Below are 20327 nucleotides of genomic sequence, written 5' to 3'. Positions count from 1 at the left end.
CAGAGTGTAAAATGTATTTGCTTTGCAACAGCATACTAATCAGCTACCAATTTTTATTTTTTTATATATATATATATATTGTACAACTGTCCAGTATAGGCTACCGGAACCTGCATGACATGAGCTGTTCTCGATCTCTCCCTGCTTGGATAGAAAGTTGTTATGCATAAAACCAGTCTATTAAAGGGATAATCCACCCCAATAAATAAAATCATAAAGGCTTTCACCAAATTGACAGCTATGTTCTATTAGTGGGTAAAATTCACATTTTCCATGATTTAACTTCTAAGTGGTCGGCCTGTGAAAATCAGGAAATTGTGTAGGAACGTGACATAGCTATATAATTAGATGCCGTTTTGGCTGTGAGCTCTCAATTGCTTGTTAGACACTGGGATTGTTTATGCTTTATTCAAGTCTGACCATCACTCAAGTACAAACACAGGGTTAAATGCCCCAAGCTCCCAAACCCTAAACAAGGTACAACGTTTAAGCATGATTTTACTTCCTTTATAGAATTAATTAAATATCTGCTGTATCTAATATAATACTATAATAGACTCATTTATCTCACACCTGTAACTGTTTTCTTTTCACCAGTTGTCCGGTTGGTGAAAATCCCTGATGTTGCTACTCTGCTCCGCTATGCTCTGGGCCTAAGAGTGACTGACTAATAGTGATGCAATAGTCCGCTCAAAAACTTGTCTCACATTTTGATTCTCTAGATCAGATATTCCCAAACTGGAGTACGCGCAATGCCGTCGGGGGTACGCCAAATAAAAATGAGTTTTTCTTCATATTTTCAAACAATACATTTATATTTTCCAACAGGGGTATACATTTGGGTGAGGTTTTTTTCTGTTTCACTGCCAAAAATAAAATTAAACCATCTAGTGTTCAGCAGAATAACAACACAATGTTGATTACAGGTAGCCTAGTCAAATAATTAGCATCCAATCACATTAACCGTTACTCTCTCGCGGCAAACCTTCACTCTTTCGCAGAGATCTAGAAACGAAACATGACAATTTGAAAAATAAGCCACAGAGGTTTTTTGAGCGAGAATAAAGACGACTTTCGAGTAGTAAGACGTGTAAAAGCAACATACCATTAATAAGAAGGGGCTAGAAGTGTGTTATATGGTGAGCTACCGAGTCACTAGGACAGGCAAGCCCCATACTATTGTGGAGGACTTAATTCTCCCTGCTGCTATGGATATGGCTGAGGGAAAAGCCTATGTTGTAAAAAAAATATATATTAAAACATGAAAAGGCCAAAAAACTATACAGACAATGCCTTCATCAAACACTGTTTCACAACGCATCATTGACATGGCAGGAGATGTTATGAAACAATTGCTGCTTCGCATACAAGCCAGTGAATTATATGCATTACAGCTGGATGAGTCAATAGACGTGGCGGGCCTGGCACAGCTCCTGGTATCTGTCTGTTACGTTTATGGGGGGTCAATTAAGGAAGACATCCTCTTCTGGAAACCAGGACAACATAAGAGGATATTTTATAAGTACTGGACAGCTTTGTGACATCAAATGGACTTTGGTGGTCAAGATGTGTTGGTATCTGTGGTGCAAGAGACATGACAGGGTGACATAGTGGAGTGGTAATGTGTATGCAAGCAGTTGCTCCCGATGCCACTTGGGTACACTGCAGCATCCATCGAGAGGCTCTTGCTGCCAAGGGAATGCCTGACAGCTTGAATGATGTTTTGGACACTACAGTGAAAATGGTTAAGTTTGTTAAACCAAGACCCCTGAGCTCTTGTGTATTTTCTGCATTATGCAATGATATGGGCAGTGACCATGTAATGCTTTTACAACATACAGAAGTGCGCTGGTTATCAAGGGGCAAAGTATTGACACGTTTTTTTGAATTGAGAGATGAGCTTAAAGTTTTCTTTACTGACCATAATTTCCACTTGTCTGACTGCTTGCATGATGACGAGTTTCTCACACGACTGGCCTATCTGGGTGATGTTTTTTCTCGCCTGAATGATCTGAATCTATGATTACAGGGACTCTCCGCAACTATATTCAATGTGAGGGACAAAATTGAGGCTATGATTAACAAGTTGGAGCTCTTCTCTGTCTGCATTAACAACGACAACACACAGGTCTTTCCATCATTGTATGATTTTTTTTTTGTTGTTGTTGTGTGCAAATGAACTCAAGCTTACGGACAATGTCAAATGTGATATAGCGACGCACCTGAGTGAGCTGGGTGCGCAATTATGCAGGCCGTGGCTTGGGTGGTTGATGTCCTTGATGATCTTTTTGGCCTTCCTGTGACATCGGGTGCTGTAGGTGTCCCCGGAGATGCGTTGGGCAGACCGCACTACCCTCTGGAGAGCCCTGCAGTTGCAGGCGGTGCAGTTGCCGTACCAGGCGGTGATACAGCCCGACAGGATGCTCTCAATTGTGCATCTGTAAAAGTTTGAGAGGGTTTTAGGGGCCAAGCCAAATTTCTTCAGCCTCCTGAGGTTGAAGAGGCGCAGTTGCGCCTTCTTCACCACACTGCAAACCATGACCCATTTTTGTATTCTACATGAGTCAAATGTAATGGAGTCTGTTGCCCATGTTGTGGATGGTTGCTGTTCATACAAGGATTTCAATTTTTGCAATCTTTTGAGCATGGATTAAATTAATTATATTATTTTTGCATTTCAGCTTCTGGGTTATTCCTTTTCATGGTTTTGAGTGCGAGTACTTTTTTTTAACTCCACAGTCTCACCAACAGCACACATCCATAAACATTCTTGTGTAAGAGGAAGCTGGTTTGATGTTGATGTGTTTTCCTGTGTGCCAAATACACTAGATGTTGTTTGTAATTGAATTTATTAAGGAGCCCCATCATAGGCAGCAGCTACTCTTCCTGGGGTACAGCAACATTAAGCCATTTATATACAATATTACTTAACATTTCATAACACTTTTCACAACACATTAAGTGTGTGCCCTCAGGCCACTACTTTACTACCACATATATACGATACAAAATCCATGTGTGCGTGTGTATGCGTTGTGGTGCTCATTTTGGAAGTGGGCTCTCAGGAATCTCACTTGTGTTCATGCTTCTGGCCATGCCACACCCACATCAAGATGAATGAGGAAATAGGTTGTACCTCATGAAGACAAAACAATATATATATATTGTTATACAGTTGAAGTCGGAAGTTTACATACACCTTAGCCAAATGCATTTAAACTCCGTTTTTCACAGTTCCTGACATTTAATCCAAGTAAAAATTCCCTGTTTTAGGTCAGTTAGGATCATCACCACTTTATTTTAAGAATGTGAAATGTCAGAGTAATAGTAGAGAGAATGATTTTATTTCAGCTTTTATTTCATTCATCACATTCCCAGTGGGTCAGAAGTTTACATACACTCTAGTATTTGGTAGCATTGCCTTTTATATTGTTTAACTTGGGTCAAACATTTCGGGTAGCCTTCCACAAGTTTCCCACAATAAGGTGGGTGAATTTTAGCCCATTCCTCCTGACAGAGCTGGTGTAACTGAGTCAGGTTTGTAGGCCTCCTTGCTCGCACATGCTTTTTCAGTTCTGCCCAAAAGTTCTACCAATTTTCAATAGGATTGATGTCAGGGCTTTGTGATGGCCACTCCAATACCTTGACTTTGTTATCCTTAAGCCATTTTGCCTCAAGTTTGGAAATGTGCTTGGGGTCGTTGTCCATTTGGAAGACCCATTTGCGACCAAGCTTTAACTTCCTGACTGATGTCTTGAGATGTTGCTTCAAGATATCCACATCATTTTCTTTCCTCATGATGCCATCTATTTTGTGAAGTGCACCAGTCCCTCCTGCAGCAAAGCACCCCCACAACATGATGCTGCCACCCCATGCTTCACGGTTGGGATGGTGTTCTTCGGCATGCAAGCCTACCCATTTTTCTTCCAAACATAGCGATGGTCATTATGGCCAAACAGTTCTATTTTTGTTTCATCAGACCAGAGGACATTTCTCCAAAAAGTACGATCTTTGTCCCCATGTGTAGTTGCAAACCATAGTCTGGCTTTTTTATGGCGGTTTTGGAGCAGTGGCTTCTTCCTTGCTGAGCGGCCTTTCAGGTTATGTCGATATAGGACTTGTTTTACTGTGGATATAGATACTTTTGTACCTGTTTCCTCCAGCATCTTCACAAGGTCCTTTGCTGTTGTACTGGGATTGATTTGCACTTTTCGCACCAAAGTATGTTCATCTCTAGGAGACAGAACGCTTCTCCTTCCTGAGCGGTATGATGGCTGCGTGGTCCCATGGTGTACAGTGAGGGAAAAAAATATAAAATCCCCTGCTGATTTTGTACATTTGCCCACTGACAAAGAAATAATCAGTCTATATCATTTTAATGGTAAGTTTATTTGAACAGTGAGAGACAGAATAACAACAACAAAAATCCAGAAAAACGCATGTCAAGAATGTTATAAATTGATTTGCATTTTCATGAGGGAAATAAGTGTTTTATCCCCTCTCAATCAGAAAGATTTCTGGCTCCCAGGTGTCTTTTATACAGTTAAGGAGCTGAGATTAGGAGCACACTCTTAAAGGGAGTGCTCCTAATCTCAGCTTGTTACCTGTATAAAAGACACCTGTCCACAGAAGCAATCAATCAATCAGATTCCAAACTCTCCACCATGGCCAAGACCAAAAAGCTCTCCAAGGATGTCAGGGACAAGATTGTAGACCTACACAAGGCTGGAATGGACTACAAGGCCATCGCCAAGCAGCTTGGTGAGAAGGTGACAGCAGTTCTCCCTCGGCCTCACCTCGTGGAGTTGCAATGATCATGAGAACGGTGAGGAATCAGCCCAGAACTACACGGGAGGATCTTGTCAATGATCTCAAGGCAGCTGGGACCATAGTCACCAAGAAAACAATTGGTAACACACTACGCCGTGAAGGACTGAAATCCTGCAGCGCCCGCAAGGTCCCCCTGCTCAAGAAAGCACATATACATGCCCGTCTGAAGTTTGCCAATGAACATCTGAATGACTCAGAGGACACCTGGGTGAAAGTGTTGTGGTCAGATTAGACCAAAATGGAGCTCTTTGGCATCAACTCAACTCGCCATGTTTGGAGGAGGAGGAATGCTGCCTATGACCCCAAGAACACCCTCCCCACCGTCAAACATGGAGGAGGAAACATTATGCTTTGGAGGTGTTTTTCTGCTAAGGGGACAGGACTACTTCACCGCATCAAAGGGACGATGGATGGGGCCATGTACCGTCAAATCTTGGGTGAGAACATCCTTCCCTCAGCCAGGGCATTGAAAATGGGTCGTGGATGGGTATTCCAGCATGACAATGACCCAAAACACACGGCCAAGGCAACAAAGGAGTGGCTCAAGAAGAAGCACATTAAGGTCCTGAAGTGGCCTAGCTAGTCTCCAGACCTTAATCCCATAGAATATCTGTGGAGGGAGCTGAAGGTTCGAGTTGCCAAACGTCAGCCTCGAAACCTTAATGACTTGGAGAAGATCTGCAAAGAGGAGTGGGACAAAATCCCTCCTGAGATGTGTGTAAACCTGGTGGCCAACTACAAGAAATGTCTGACCTCTGTGATTGCGAACAAGGGTTTTTCCACCAAGGACTAAGTCATGTTTTGCAGAGGGGTCAAATACTTATTTCCCTCATTTAAAATGCAAATCATTTTATAACATTTTTTGACATGCGTTTTTCTGGATTTTTTTTTGTTGTTGTTGTTATTCTGTCTCTCACTGTTCAAATAAACCTACCATTAAAATTATAGACTGATAATTTCTTTGTCAGTTGGCAAACTTACAAAATCAGCAGGGGATCAAATACTTTTTTCCCTCACTGTATATACTTGTGTACTATTGTTTGAACAGATGAATGTGGTAACTTCAGGCATTTGGAAATCCCAAGGATGAACCAGACTTTTTTTCTGAAGTCTTGGCTAATTTCTTTTGATTTTCCCATGATGTCAAGCAGAGGCACTGAGTTTGAAGGTAGGCCTTGAAATACATCCACAGGTACACCTCCAATTGACTCAAATGATGTCAATTAGCCTGTCAGAAACTTCTAAAGCCATTACATTTTGGCCCATTCCTCCTGACAGCTGGTGTAACTGAGTCAGGTTTGTAGGCCTTGCTGGCACACGCTTTTTCAGTTCTGCCCACAAATTTTCTCTAGGATTGAGGTCAGGGCTTTGTGATGGCCACTCCAATACCTTGACTTTATTGTCCTTAAGCCATTTTGCCACAACTTTGGAAGTATGCTTGGGGTCATTGTCCATTTGGAAGACCCATTTGCGACCAAGCTTTAACTTCCTGACTGATGTCTTGAGATGTTGCTTCAAGATATCCACATAATTTTCTTTCCTCATGATGCCATCTATTTTGTGAGTCTACCAGCCCCTCCTGCGGCAAAGCACCCCCACAACATGATGCTGCCACCCCCGTGCTTCACGGTTGGGATGGTGTTCTTCGGCTTGCAAGCGTCCCCCTTTTTCCTCCAAACATAACGATGGTCATTACAACCAAACAGTTTTATTTTTGTTTCATCAGACCAGAGGACATTTCTCCAAAAAGTGCGATCTTTGTCACATGTGCAGTTGCAAAACGTAGTCTGGCTTTTTCTATGACGATTTTGGAGCAGTGGCTTCTTCCTTGCTGAGCGGCCTTTCAGGTTATGTCGATAGAGGACTTGTTTTACGGTGGATATAGATACTTTTGTACCTGTTTCCTCCAGCATCTTCACAAGGTCCTTTGCTGTTGTTCTGGGATTGATTTGCACTTTTCTCACCAATGTACGTTCATCTCTAGGAGACAGAACACATCTCCTTCCTGAGTGGTATGACGGCTGCGTGGTCCCATGGTGTTTATACTTGCGTACTATTGTTTGTACAGATGAACGTGGTACCTTCAGGCGTTTGGGAAATGCTCCCAAGAATGAACCAGATTTGTGGAGGTCTTCGCTGATTTCTTTTGATTTTCCCATGATGTAAAGCAGAGGCACTGAGTTTGAATGTAGGCCTTGAAATGCATCCACAGGTACATCTCCAATTGACTCAAATGATGTCAATTAGCCTATCAGAAGCTTCTAAAGCCATTACATCACTTTCTGGAATTTTCCTAAGCTGTTTAAAATCACAGTCAACTTAGTGTATGTAAACTTCTGACCCACTGGAATTGTGATACAGTGAAATCTGTCTGCAAACAATTGTTGGAAAAATTACTTGTGTCATGCACAAAGTAGATGTCCTAACCGACTTGCAAAAACTATAGTTTGTTAACAAGAAATTTGTGGAGTGGTTGAAAAACGAGTTTTAATGACTCCAACCTAAGTGTATCTAAACTTCCGACTTCAACTGTATATCAATATATGTTAAAATGTGTATATACCCTGGCTATCTACAGCTCCAGACAGGTGATTGTGGAACAGGTCACGGGTTCAGCCAACAACATATCAGACACCATTATTCTACTGACCGAGACCCGGGTGGAGCGACACGAGGTGAGACCTGTAACAGAAATCAGGATATTTTTCAATCCAGGTTATACCTGGACATCTTTGGATGTTGATGCCATTCAGATGCACACACATATTAACATTCCTGTTTAAGGTCAATGTACATGTGCAAAAACACACATAAGATGTGATCATTTCATACAAAATACTTTAGAAAAATTGGGAAGGCATGACGTGTTACTACCTCACCCACGGGTGGGCGGGGCTCATGGTGGTGGTGGTGGAGAATCGCCACCCCAGGTACCACCTCCACGTCTCATGACTGTAGTGACAGCTTCATCGTCGTGTTGACCCGCGGGTGCCTCGACTATCGACAGCATCCCTCCGCTTTATAGGTACAGTACACATCAACAACCTCTAACCCTCAAGCTTAATTTTTACCTACCGCCTCAATCGGATGTCTGCTCCCATCTGCACAGGATTCAGCCCACACCTCAGTTTTCGTAGTCCATGCGGACATGTGCGAATGTGAGCGGATGTTCAATATTGAATCATATCGTTTGAGCGAACCTAGTAGATCTATCTAGCGCCTTAAGTGCAATAAACTTGCTTTATAAAGAAAATGAATGATTTATATTAATTTTCTACCTCTCTTTCTCTCTATCTCAAACAGGTGTTGATGGTTCTGTCTCAGTTGGAGGGCAACGCTGGTTTCTCCATCACACACAGACTGGCCCACAGGAAGGCAGTCCACGCCTTGCTGGGCAACTGGACCCCCACCAAGGCCACTCACAGCCCCCCCCCGCACAGCAGGCCTCCATCGGCCTCGCCCACTTTGACCAAGGACTCTACCGCCTACACCAGGGCTTGAAAGGCTGGTCAACATCCAGCGAAAAATCAGAGCGCCATATTCATAACCAAATCTAATAAAAAATGTTCTCAAACATAGGACTATTTTACACCGTTTTATAGATACACTTCTCCTGAATCGAACCACGTTGTCCGATTTCAAAAAGGCTTTACAGCGAAAGCAAAACATTACATTATGTTAGAAGAGTACATCGTCAAAATAGCCACACCGCCATTTTCCGACCAACCACATGCATCACAAATAACCAAAAAACAGCTAAATGAAGCACTAACCTTCGACAATCTTCATCAGATGACACTCCTAGGACATCATGTTACACAATACATGCATTCTTTTGTTCGATAAAGTTCATATTTATATATAAAAACAGCATTTTACATCGGCGCGTGACGTTCAGAAAATATTTTCCCTCAAATGCATCCGGTGAATCAGCGCTACAATTTACTAAATTACTATTCGAAAACATTTTTAAAATGTAATATTGTCATTCAAAGAATTATAGATTAACATCTCGTGAATGCAACCGCATTGCCAGATTTAAAAATAACTTTACTGGGAAATCACACTTTGCAATAAAAGGGGATTGCTATGCTCAAAAAAATAGGCTAGGCGATACAGGTTAGCGCCATCTTGGAACCATCTAAAATCAAATATACTATTGTAAATATTCCCTTACCTTTGATTATCTTAATCAGAAGGCACTTCCAGGAATCCCAGGTCCACAACAAATGTAGTTTTGTTCGAAAAAGTTAATAATTTATGTCCCAATAGCTTCTTCTTGTTAGCGCATTCCGAAGGCTACTCAAAATGTACTGTAGCGCGCGGGACTTGTCGTCACGAATGTGCAAAAAATATATATTTAAGTTCGTTCAAACGTTGTATAACATAAATCTTTAGGGCCTTTTTCAACCAGAGCTTCAATAATATTCAAGGGGGACGATTGCAATGTCTTATTAAACGTTTCGAAAGGGGAGGGTAACCATGGGCGCCCGCGTCATAGTAGTAATGGCCCTCCCCCTGTGACCAACTTCCAAAGCCTCTCTTTCGGTCAGTTTGTACCATAGAAGACTCAAACCAGTTTGTAAAGACTGTTGACATCTAGTGGAAGCCTTAAGAAGTGCTCAATGAATCCTAACTCACGGTGTGTTTTATAGGCAAAGTGCTGAAGGTGAGTCCACAAATCAGATTTCCACGTCCTGTTAGGATCTGTCTCAGGGTTTTGACTGCCATATGAGTTCTGTTATACTCACAGACACCATTCAAACAGTTTTAGAAACTTTAGAGTGTTTTCTATCCAAATCTACTAATTATATGCATATCCTAGCTTCTGAGTTTGAGTAGGAGGCCGTTTAAAATTGGCATTTTTTTCAAAATTCGCTGTAGCGTCCCCTATCCTTATTAAGGAGCTATAAGAGGTTAAATTATTTTCATGGACGGCCAAAACACTTCTAGTGTTCTTCCTTTCCTTCTAAGTGTTTCGGTCCTCCAGGCCCTGAATTGAATAGCCCTGCCATACACCATCATCACAGTTGTGCACCGGGGCCTCCCACTCCTCTTTCTATTCTGGTTAGAGCCGGTTTGCGCTGTTCTGTGAAGGTAGTAGTACACAGCGTTGTATGAGATTTTCAGTTTCTTCGCAATTTCTCGTATGGAATAGCCTTCATTTCTCAGAACAAGAAATTACTGACAACTTTCAGAAGAAAGTGCATGGTTTTTGGCCATTTTGAGTCTGTAATCGAAACTGCACACTGCTCTTGATAGTATCACTGATATTTAATAAGCTTACGTATCGGCCTCACGGCCTTCGTCAGAGCTTTTGTGATTTTTTTATTTATTAGCACCCTTATGTAGACCTAGCCCCACCCACATCCGTTCCACACATCGAAAGGAGTTGGAGGCAAAGGAAAAACAAATAAGTGCTACCAAATATAACAATATGCATTTCATAAATATTACAAAGGTATATAAATAAGACGTATTAAACACGTCTGTAAAACCACGATGAGGACATAGCAAGTATTCATTAATCATTGGGTACATTGTACGAAAAACATCATCAGAGTAATCTTAAATAGGCACATAATTCATGTTCAAATTCACAACATAACATATTTACATTTTACATTTACATTTAAGTCATTTAGCAGATGCTCTTATCCAGAGCGACTTACAAATTGGTGCATTCACCTTATGATATCCAGTGGAACAACCACTTTACAATAGTGCATCTAAATCTTTTAAGGGGGGGGGGGGGTTAGAAGGATTACTTTATCCTGGGTATTCCTTAAAGAGGTGGGGTTTCAGGTGTCTCCGGAAGGTGGTGATTGACTCCGCTGTCCTGGCGTCGTGAGGGAGCTTGTTCCACCATTGGGGTGCCAGAGCAGCGAACAGTTTTGACTGGGCTGAGCGGGAACTGTGCTTCCTCAGAGGTAGGGGGGCCAGCAGTCCAGAGGTGGATGAACGCAGTGCCCTTGTTTGGGTGTAGGGCCTGATCAGAGCCTGAAGGTATGGAGGTGCCGTTCCCTTCACAGCTCTGTAGGCAATCACCATGGTCTTGTAGCGGATGCGAGCTTCAACTGGAAGCCAGTGGAGAGAGCGGAAGAGCGGGGTGACGTGAGAGAATTTGGGAAGGTTGAACACCAGCCGGGCTGCGGCGTTCTGGATGAGTTGTAGGGGTTTAATGGCACAGGCAGGGAGCCCAGCCAACAGCGAGTTGCAGTAATCCAGACGGGAGATGACAAGTGCCTGGATTAGGACCTGTGCCGCTTCCTGTGTGAGGCAGGGTCGTACTCTGCGAATGTTGTAGAGCATGAACCTACAGGATCGGGTCACCGCCTTGATGTTAGTGGAGAACGACAGGGTGTTGTCCAGGATCACGCCAAGGTTCTTAGCACTCTGGGAGGAGGACACAAGGGAGTTGTCAACCGTGATGGCGAGATCATGGAACGGGCAGTCCTTCCCCGGGAGGAAGAGCAGCTCCGTCTTGCCGAGGTTCAGCTTGAGGTGGTGATCCGTCATCCGTCATATGTATAACATACATAGGCATTTCATCATTAAGTCCTTTAGGAAATAATGTCTGGAGGGTGAAAATCCAAAAACATTCTCTTTTACTCAGAGTATTATTAATGTCACCTCCCCAGTCTGATATCATAACTTTCTCTATGCCACAAAATCTAAAGGTAGAAATGTCATGCTTTAGGTCATTAAAATGTACTGCGACTGGATAATCCCTGTCGTTTCTCCTGATTTGAACTTTTATGTTCACTAATTCTCTGTTTGAGAGAGCGGGAGGTTTTACCGACATAGCAGAGCCCACATGGACATTTAATAATGTAAATAACATGGGTGGTGGAACACGTAATAATGTCATTTATAGCTACCATTTGGTAGAGGGCGTAAAAGAGCCTGGCTGATATCTTTTACGCCCTCTACCAAATGGTAGCTGTAAATGCAGAGGATGCGCACAGTGCAACAATATGATGAAGTGTGAATATTTCTGCCACCCACACAAGGGAAAACGGTTCCAAATAAATGACATTATTACGTGTTCCACCACCCATGTTATTTACATTATTAAATGTCCATGTGGGCTCTGCTATGTCGGTAACACCTCCTGCTCTCTCAAACAGATGTGTTGGTTTAGGAAAAATCAAGTATGGCATTACAGTAGTGCTAAGCATAAAAACATCGCAGTGGTTAAAAATATTCTATCCACAGGAGGGTGTTGAACGTTCAGGTTGGATACAACAGTGATCTTAGACAGGATATGTGTATATCCTTTCTGTACAAGTACATATCCTACCTTAAAGAAATTTGAGAGGCACAAATATTTGCATTTGCGTTGCTCATAAGTCACATACTCAAATGTATTCTTTATATTTTCTTATGTTTTGTATGATTTAATTGAGTGACAATTTTACTTCTGAATTGATAAATGATGATGGTTAGATTAGTTTCCTACTCTTTGGCAGAATGACACCAAAAGAACAGGGTTACAAATTTTCCTGAAATGTTCAGGTTTTACATGTAAAACGTAATAAAGTTGTCACACGCAGTTGACATTCTGACTGTATATGAGATCGGGAAAAAGGACACATAGCCCCAGGTATGAGCAAGGCTAAAGACAGCGCAATACAGGTGGTTATGATCAAATGTCTGGCATATTTAAAAATCTCAGTTAATCCTGTATCATAATCATCCACCAGGTGGCCCTGCAAGACTAAGACTAACTATGTTTGTTCACACCTTGCAAATCTATGGATTAGCCTAGTATTCTATACCATATCATGACATTTTAAAAAGAGGGTTAAAGGTATGTTTCTTAATTGAATTAAGATATTTTAGGAGATTAAAATAAGTACTTAATAACATGCACATGTATCTTGAGAGAGAGAGAGAGAGAGAGAGAGAGCGAGAGAGGCATATTGGTGAGAGACCCTAAACTGGTTAGGGAAAGTATGTAAAAAATGATTGCATAATTGTTTGGGGGGGGGGGGACTGGAGGTCAGGGCCCCCCCCAGGTGGCATATGATAGCAAAATGTGTCTGGCCCTGCCGCCTACAGCCTCCCCATCCTTCCAAAATAGCCCTAGAGAACTTTTAGACTACACAACAATCCAAACGCACAGGTCGGCCCCGGGGCACGTGCCCTGCGTGCCCGTTTGGTAAGCCGGCCCTAGTAGGCCGGCGATCATAGCAGAGTGGGAGTGGGCAAAAAAAATATTGGCTGTGTTGTCAAGAAGTCACATCGTCAAAATCTTTGCGAATTATTGGAGACGAACACTGACCACCAAAGGAAGACACTTGGACACGTAGAGCGAAATCTGTCAAATTGAGTGTAACTGGCACTATGTCTTTACGGATTGTTCTTTATAGATTGAATAAACTATTTAAAGTCAAAACATATTGAAATCAATAGAAAATAAACACCCGTTGCGAAAAGGAAGATTTTTTTTCTTTTTTTTAATTTTATTTTTATTTTTCTGGAGTAAATATCAATACAGGTTTGTAGTCTAAATTACCTGGATTCTTCTGTCTGCTTTTGACGAGAAAGAGGAGCGGCGCGTATTCACATCATCATCCCTGTCGGCAGGTAATAAACGGGCGTAGTAGAATGATAAATGACTAGAAACTGAGTTGTAAAGGTTATCTATCATTCCTAATAGTATTACTCATTCATCAGTAGGCCCTAAAATAATAACTAGGCTATAGGCTACTCATTAGAATTAGAAACACAATGAAATACTTGATAAGAAAATAATATTATTCAAATGGCATACTAGTGTTCTATGGAAGTTTGGTATTACTAGTATTCAGTTGATCAAATGGCTCATTATTGATTCATCAATACCATTCAAATAGGTTGTTTATCATGTTTCTGTAGTTGAACTGCCTCAAATGGAGGCAGATCAACAGGACAAATGTATTTAGCAGATGCTTTGGCCTGGCTGTCAGTCACCCATCCTTTATGTTAGACACACAAGTATTTCTCTGTATCAGTGTGTTTGTCTTCCTTGCCTGCTACATAGTTACTATGGCAATGCATTGGTTCTTTTTAAATATAGGCTAGCTAGCCCCCTACTTGCCCAGATATTCCATCTTGGATGTAAAGTACATTCTTCCCACTGGGCACAGATGTCAATTCAACCTCTATTACACATTGGTTCAATGTAATTTAATTGAAATTACATGGAAACAACGTTGATTCATTCAATCAGTGTGCCCAGCGGGTTACTTTCTGTTTAAGGGTCTCTTCTCACAAAGACCTGTAGACACACAGTCCTTGATAAGCTGAGCAGTGATCACTTTCAGTTGTGTGGGATTTCTTGGCCAGTGGTGACTCTAATCAGTGGTAGAATTATCCAGGAAACAGGTGTGTGTGTGACACCTTCCATTACCTAGCTGGCGCCATGAAGGTGATGTAATCACTGTAAGGACTAAACCATTCTGATCCAGCCAGCCACTCTGTCATGTACCAGCTTATGTAAGACACACAGTGTTTCATTTAATGTTGAATAGGTAGCACTAGGATTCAATATAACCTGTTGGAGTCACTGAGAATATTCTGTATAACCTATAGGATGCAGTGACCAGGTTACTGCATGTCGCTAAGTGGTTACCATGCGATGAATAAGTATCACGTTGAGTACCTGCCATCCCCAGTACTTGACTGATTCAATCATAATAAGGGATAAAGGGGGTTCAGGCTTTAGATATACTGAATGTATGTTTCTGATGTGTGTGTGTGTGTCCCAGCAGTGCCATGGCAGCCCCCACCACCAGCGTTCCTAAAGGCTGTGGCCCCTCTGTGGGCTCCCTGTACTTCAACCTGTGTGACTTGACTGCAGTGTGGGGCATCGTGGTAGAGTCACTGGCGGCTTTAGGCGTGGTGACGGCCTTTGTCCTCATCGTCATCCTCGTGGCCAGCCTTCCCTTCGTGACAGACAGGAAGAGGAAAGGTATGGTGGCCCTGCAGGCCAGCTTTCTGGTCTTCACCCTTGGTCTCTTTGGCCTCTCTTTTGCCTTTATCGTGGGCCAGGACTTCACAAGCTGCATCGCTCGCCGCTTCCTGTTTGGTGTACTGTTTGCGGGTGGTCTTGCCTGCCTCCTGATGCATGGGCTGTGGCTGGTGCTCCTGAACCAGCAGGGCCAGGGCCCCCGGGGCTGGATGCTGTGTCTGGGGGCCCTGGCCTTCTGGCTGGTTGAGATCATCATCAATACAGAGTGGCTGATCATCACAGTGGAGAGGAGGCCAATGACGGCCAGTGGCAGCCCTGACATCTCCTGCAGTATCACCAACCACGACTTTGTAATGGCTTTGATCTATGTCATGGCCCTGCTGCTGGGCGTGGTGCTGATGGCCGTGCCCTCGCTCACACACAAACACAAGGCCTGGCGGCGGGACGGAGCCTTCATCCTGGCCACCGGGGTCTGCTCCATGGCCGTGTGGGTGGCCTGGATCGTCATGTACATTTATGGGAACCAGGTGGCCGGGGACCCCAGCTGGGACGACCCCACCCTGGCCATTGCCCTGGTCAGCAATGCCTGGGTGTTCTTGGTCCTATACACCATCCCAGAAATCTGCTCCCTCACCAAGGAGCAGGAGGAGGGGGATGAGCAGCCCAGCGATGGGGAACACATTATCTACCCGATCAGGAGCTTGGTCTATGATAACATTCTGAAGGAGCAGAACACTGCAGCAGCCCATCAGAACATGTACATGGAGAACAAGGCCTTCTCCATGGACGAACCCAACACAGGTACAGTAGGAAGGCAACCAACCAACCAACCAATCAATCAATATCTTTGTCCCATTTTGGAAATTTGTAGTGCAGTCAGGATAAAAACAACAAAATACACAAACGTTTAAAATAAGAGAGAGTAACGCCAGTGCCATCATAGCATCATGAATACCTTTCCATCCACTAGAAATGTATTTCATGTAGGTTTAATAATTTTAATCTGTTCCATCTGATTTCCTGGAATATTTTCTGTTACATCGGTACCCATGTTTATTTATCACAGGGCTTAATCATTATCTAATAATACTATGTCTCTCACGCTCTTATTGATTTTCCCGTATTTCAACATTCGTATAGAGTGACAAGTTACATAACGGGTCTACGCAGTAACACAGTGTTATTATGGATAGATTGGACAGAGATCAATTCAAAGCGGACAAACAAAAATGAATCTTGGTTAAATAGTTTTGCGCTCTTCTAGGTTTGATCTGTTCTGGTCCTAGCAATTATCTGCCCATTCTCACCCTACAGTAATGTAAATTATGTTATACAATGGGTGGGTCTAATCCTAAATGCTGATTGGTTAAAACCGCATTCCAGCCCGTGTCAATTCCACAAATTTCCACGGCTAAATCTATGATTTAAAATGCCTATTTACCCTGTTCCATCTGACTGCGTAATCCACTGTCTCATCAGCCCAGCTATGCACTTGATATCCACTATAAAAAGCATCTAGACATTATCTCACATTTCTTTTAGACCAACATTTCTTTTTTTACAGCGGAGATTTGTATAAACCTCGCTGTCTGTCTCTCCAACATTTGCAACATTGTTTCAATATTCAAATTAAATCTCCATCTGTCCCATTGTAATGTACGTGTCAGGAGCTGGGACGAGACAGACAGTGTTTCTCAGCCAGTCGAAATCATGAATCAGCTGGCATCATTTTAATGGATATATACCAAAAAAATTAAATTGAAAAAAGGTGAAACGAAACACAGCTAATTTGCAGTCTTTGCAGCTTCAGTTTAAAGTGATTGTGTTAATGTGGCTGTGTTGTTGGCTAGCTCCTCTGAACAACAGTTTCTTGACGAGTGAGCACATTTTCTATGCCAGGCGAATGTATCCAAATAAATGTCACTCGAAAACATCTTAAACAAATGCAAATGCAGCTACTTTTCTGTTATTCTGGCTGCACTTTTTGACGCGACTGTACATTAGCCGTAGTTGGCTAGCTAGCAAGCAAGGTATAAATAAGAACGTTGCCAGCCAGTATGGCAATGGAACATTAAGAAAGAACGACTGGGTCGCGTCCATAGATGCAGAACAAAAAGTCTGAACGCCTGGGTCGCGTCTCTAGCAAGCCTAGATTGTGTCGGGACTATATCTTGTTGAAGGATGAAATAGTATGAATAAATTAATCAAAATAACGTTTTTAATGAAGATATTCCAATCATTATTTGAATATGTTGGTAACCCGTTGTATAAAAGTGATAATGCCCTTGAAGCCAGTGTTTGGAGGATATATTGGCACTGGCCTAACAATACCCGTGCCATCTCAGGCCTAACAACACCAATGACAATATATCCTCCAAACACCGGCTTCTCGGGCATTATCACTTAAATATACATTTCTTAAGTACACCCATCTAGTACCGGATCGTGCGTGAAAAGCCCAAGAGGCCACCCGTTTCTTAAATACTGGAACCGGAGTGCCTGGCACCGACAATCATACCACGCTCAAAGTTGCTTAAGTCACTCGTTTTGCCCATTCTAACGTTCAATCGAACAGTAACTGAACGACTCGATGTTTGTCTGCCTGCTTTATATAGCAAGCTACGGCAATGTGACTGTACGAGTGAACCATTTTCGTGAATCTGGTGGTGTAACGTTACCTAATAGACTGGACACTGAGTGTATATAAAACATTAAGAACACCTGCTCTTTCCATGACAGACTGTATAGTTGAATCCAGGTGAAAGATATGATCCCTTATTGATGTCACTTGTTAAATCCGAAATTGTGTGTAGATGAAGGTGAGGAGACGGGTTAAAGAAAGATTTTTAAGCCTTGAGACATGGATTGTGTATGTCTAATCAAATGTTATTGGTCACATACACATATTTAGCAGATGTTATTGCGGGTGCAGCGAAATGCATGTGTTCCTAGCTCCAACAGTGCAGTAGTATCTAACAATACACACAAATGTTCCTAATGTTTGGTATACTCAGTGTATATCAGTAGTAGATATGGAGTAAGAAAAGTGTGCCCCTCTGTCGTCCCACGCCAGCTTAACCTGTTTGAGGATGCCATCTCCTGACTGACACGTTAAACCGCCTCTGGTTTCCAATGTAACACTCTGTTCTGTTTCCTGTTCACCTGCCCACTAATTGCACCCTATTCCATACATTCCCATAAAATTGCAAGCGCATGCACTCAAATACAGAGACCACCCTGAATGGCATGGGTTAATTCGCACTCTGGGCAACAGAAACATAAAAGTGTGTGTTTAATCACAGCCGATTAGGATGGAAACAGACAATTACATTGTCCCTGATCTGACTGGGGTCAAAGTTCACAACCCAGCCCGCGCATCCCCTCGTCCTGTCAAATGGATCCCCCAGAGCCCCAGTCAAAACTAGTGCACTATACAGGAAATAAGGTGCCATTTGTGAGGCAGCCAGCCTCTTAAATAACAGGTTATTATGCTATTAGGTACTGTAAATCTCTACAAACAGAACAGGTAAACCTGACCCTAGAATAGGTCAAACTGACCCTAGATGGAGAATAGCTTTTCCATGTGTCCCATTACCATGTGTTTAGGAGAGCTAACGTCTCATTTAGGGAAGCTGAGCACCCCCCGTTCCCCTGTAATTCGCACCATGATGTTGCCATAGAGACGGTGGCTCACGCATCCTCTTAAAATAATGTCAGATGGTGAGTAAAAGGTGTTTGATGTATGTGACATTTCCAAATGGAATATTATATTATCTTTGTCTGTGACATGTACTTACCGCAGGTGATAAAGTTGAAACTATAATTATTTGTAATGAACTGGTAGTTTTTAACTTTAAGGGAACTGGTCAGAAATGTAATCCCATTATTATAAAATCCCAGTGTGTATTTGATCATTCAGCCCTCAGCGATCCAAAGCAATTGAAGCACTTGCAGCTGAGTTTAAGTTTTAATTAATTTTAATTTCTTTCTTCCATTCCTCTCTCCCTCTTCTCTCTAGCAGCCAACAAGCCTGTATTTCCATACGGTGGTTATAGCTGTCAGCTCCGCAGCTGTGTGTACCAGCCCACAGAACTAGCTCTAATCACCAAGAGCCTGGCAAATGTGAGTGGGTTTTACCCAATACACGGACTTAAACTCTCATATCATTATTACACTAGTGTTATTCTCCAAGAAATACATACCGAAACCATCCGTTTTTTAATTCTCTGTGTGCGTGTCCTCTCTACAGAGGGACCAGTCCGATGAGACTGGCCTCCCCAGGGCCACGGCCCCCCCTCTAAACCAGAGCAGCAGCTCCCTGCCTCGCTCTCTAGAGCCCCTACCCACCACAGGACTGTCCCCAGCAGTCAGTGTAAGCGCTTCACTGCCATCATACACAACAGGATACTGTGCATCCATGGTGTTTTTGCTGTCTTCTTTCCCTTTTTAAAACTACTGAGCCGAGCTGTACTATGCTGGCCTGGTTATGCATCCACCATAGTTGCTGGAAAAGTCAACGCGAAAAGAACATATCTGAGGCTGCACAGGACAGTTTGGGTTGGCACGACAGTGTGAAAAGTATATAAGTGGAAGGGGGAGGATTTCAAATCTAATTCTTCTGCCTTGTCTTTCTCAGGGAAATGGTGTGTATAAGAAGCCTCTGTGGTGAATCTACGCTACGCTACTACAACCTGGTTCCTGTTCTAGACCCTCCCCCTATTCTACTCTGTGCTCTAGTTTCCCCTGCAGCCCCTGGGTGTGTTTGTCAGGATTGGACCCTGAGAAAACCCAGAGCCTTTGACGACTGTAGAGGCCAGGCTGTTCTGTACATACAGTAGGGCTGGAGGGAGCCAGTGTCAGAGGAGAGGCCACTGTCTTGGTGCTGTGCACCCAGAACAAGTGTATCTCTCATCTCCCTGTGTCTCATCCAGTCTGTCCCAGTGGCAGTACTAGCCACCCTCCACCTACCCATCTCCCAAGTCGGCACTCCCCACACCCAGGCCACAACGCCATGCACTGATGGGAGATCTAACCAACACAGCAACATACAGCAGTGTGGCCAGAGTGAATGGACAATGAGGCAGTTTCAAGAGGAATTTGTTGCACACCCATAAAAGCCTTTCAGTCTAAGCCCTGTAAAAAATCTAAAGGAAGTTTGTTCTGAAGTGTCTGTCCTATATATAAGAAATACTTTATTTAAAAAAATAAAATAATTTAACTTGTATTTAACCCCTTATTTTTTGGAACTAAACAGTCTCCATATATACTTCCATTCATTTGGTACTGGGGGACCTTCAGACGAGTCCTGTAAAAGCCTCTGGGCATCCTAGAGCAAATGTACAGTGGCTTGCGAAAGTATTCACCCCCTTGGCATTTTTCCTATTTTATTGCCTTACAACCTGGAATTAAAATAGATTTTTCAGGGGTTTGTATCATTTGATTTACACAACATTTGAAGATGTAAAATATTTTTTATTGTGAAACAAACAAGAAATAAGACAAAAAAACAGAACTTGAGCGTGCATAACTATTCACTATT

The 20327-nt window shown here is 42.7% G+C and overlaps 1 protein-coding gene across 2 annotated transcripts; it reads left to right on the top strand.

Moving 5' to 3' along the window:
* The first annotated feature begins 12942 nt into the window (after positions 1-12942).
* LOC106600673 (G-protein coupled receptor family C group 5 member C) lies at positions 12943-20112 on the top strand. Of its 2 annotated transcripts, none has more exons than XM_014192193.2 (5): positions 12943-13422; positions 14586-15589; positions 18807-18910; positions 19038-19160; positions 19425-20112. In XM_014192193.2, exons 2-5 carry the CDS (start codon positions 14593-14595, stop codon positions 19455-19457), a joined length of 1257 nt encoding a protein of 418 aa, XP_014047668.1. In that variant the 5' UTR covers positions 12943-13422; positions 14586-14592; the 3' UTR covers positions 19458-20112. The 2 variants fall into 2 exon arrangements, with proteins under 2 accessions (XP_014047668.1, XP_014047670.1); XM_014192195.2 differs by having other exon boundaries at positions 18810-18910; positions 19425-20110.
* The last annotated feature ends 215 nt before the right edge of the window (positions 20113-20327 follow it).

The sequence above is a fragment of the Salmo salar genome, chromosome ssa03 (genome assembly GCF_905237065.1).
Source record: "Salmo salar chromosome ssa03, Ssal_v3.1, whole genome shotgun sequence".
Taxonomy (NCBI): domain Eukaryota; kingdom Metazoa; phylum Chordata; class Actinopteri; order Salmoniformes; family Salmonidae; genus Salmo; species Salmo salar.
Note: the sequence above shows the minus strand (reverse complement) of the source record. Positions and strands in the feature narration are given on the sequence as shown.

Coding starts and splice junctions, on each gene's coding strand:
- LOC106600673 (XM_014192193.2), top strand. CDS start 14,593: ATGGCAGCCCCCACCACCAGCGTTCCTAAAGGCTGTGGCCCCTCTGTG. Junction 18,911..19,037: donor TCACCAAGAGCCTGGCAAAT/GTGAGTGGGTTT, acceptor TCCTCTCTACAG/AGGGACCAGTCCGATGAGAC. Junction 19,161..19,424: donor GACTGTCCCCAGCAGTCAGT/GTAAGCGCTTCA, acceptor TGTCTTTCTCAG/GGAAATGGTGTGTATAAGAA.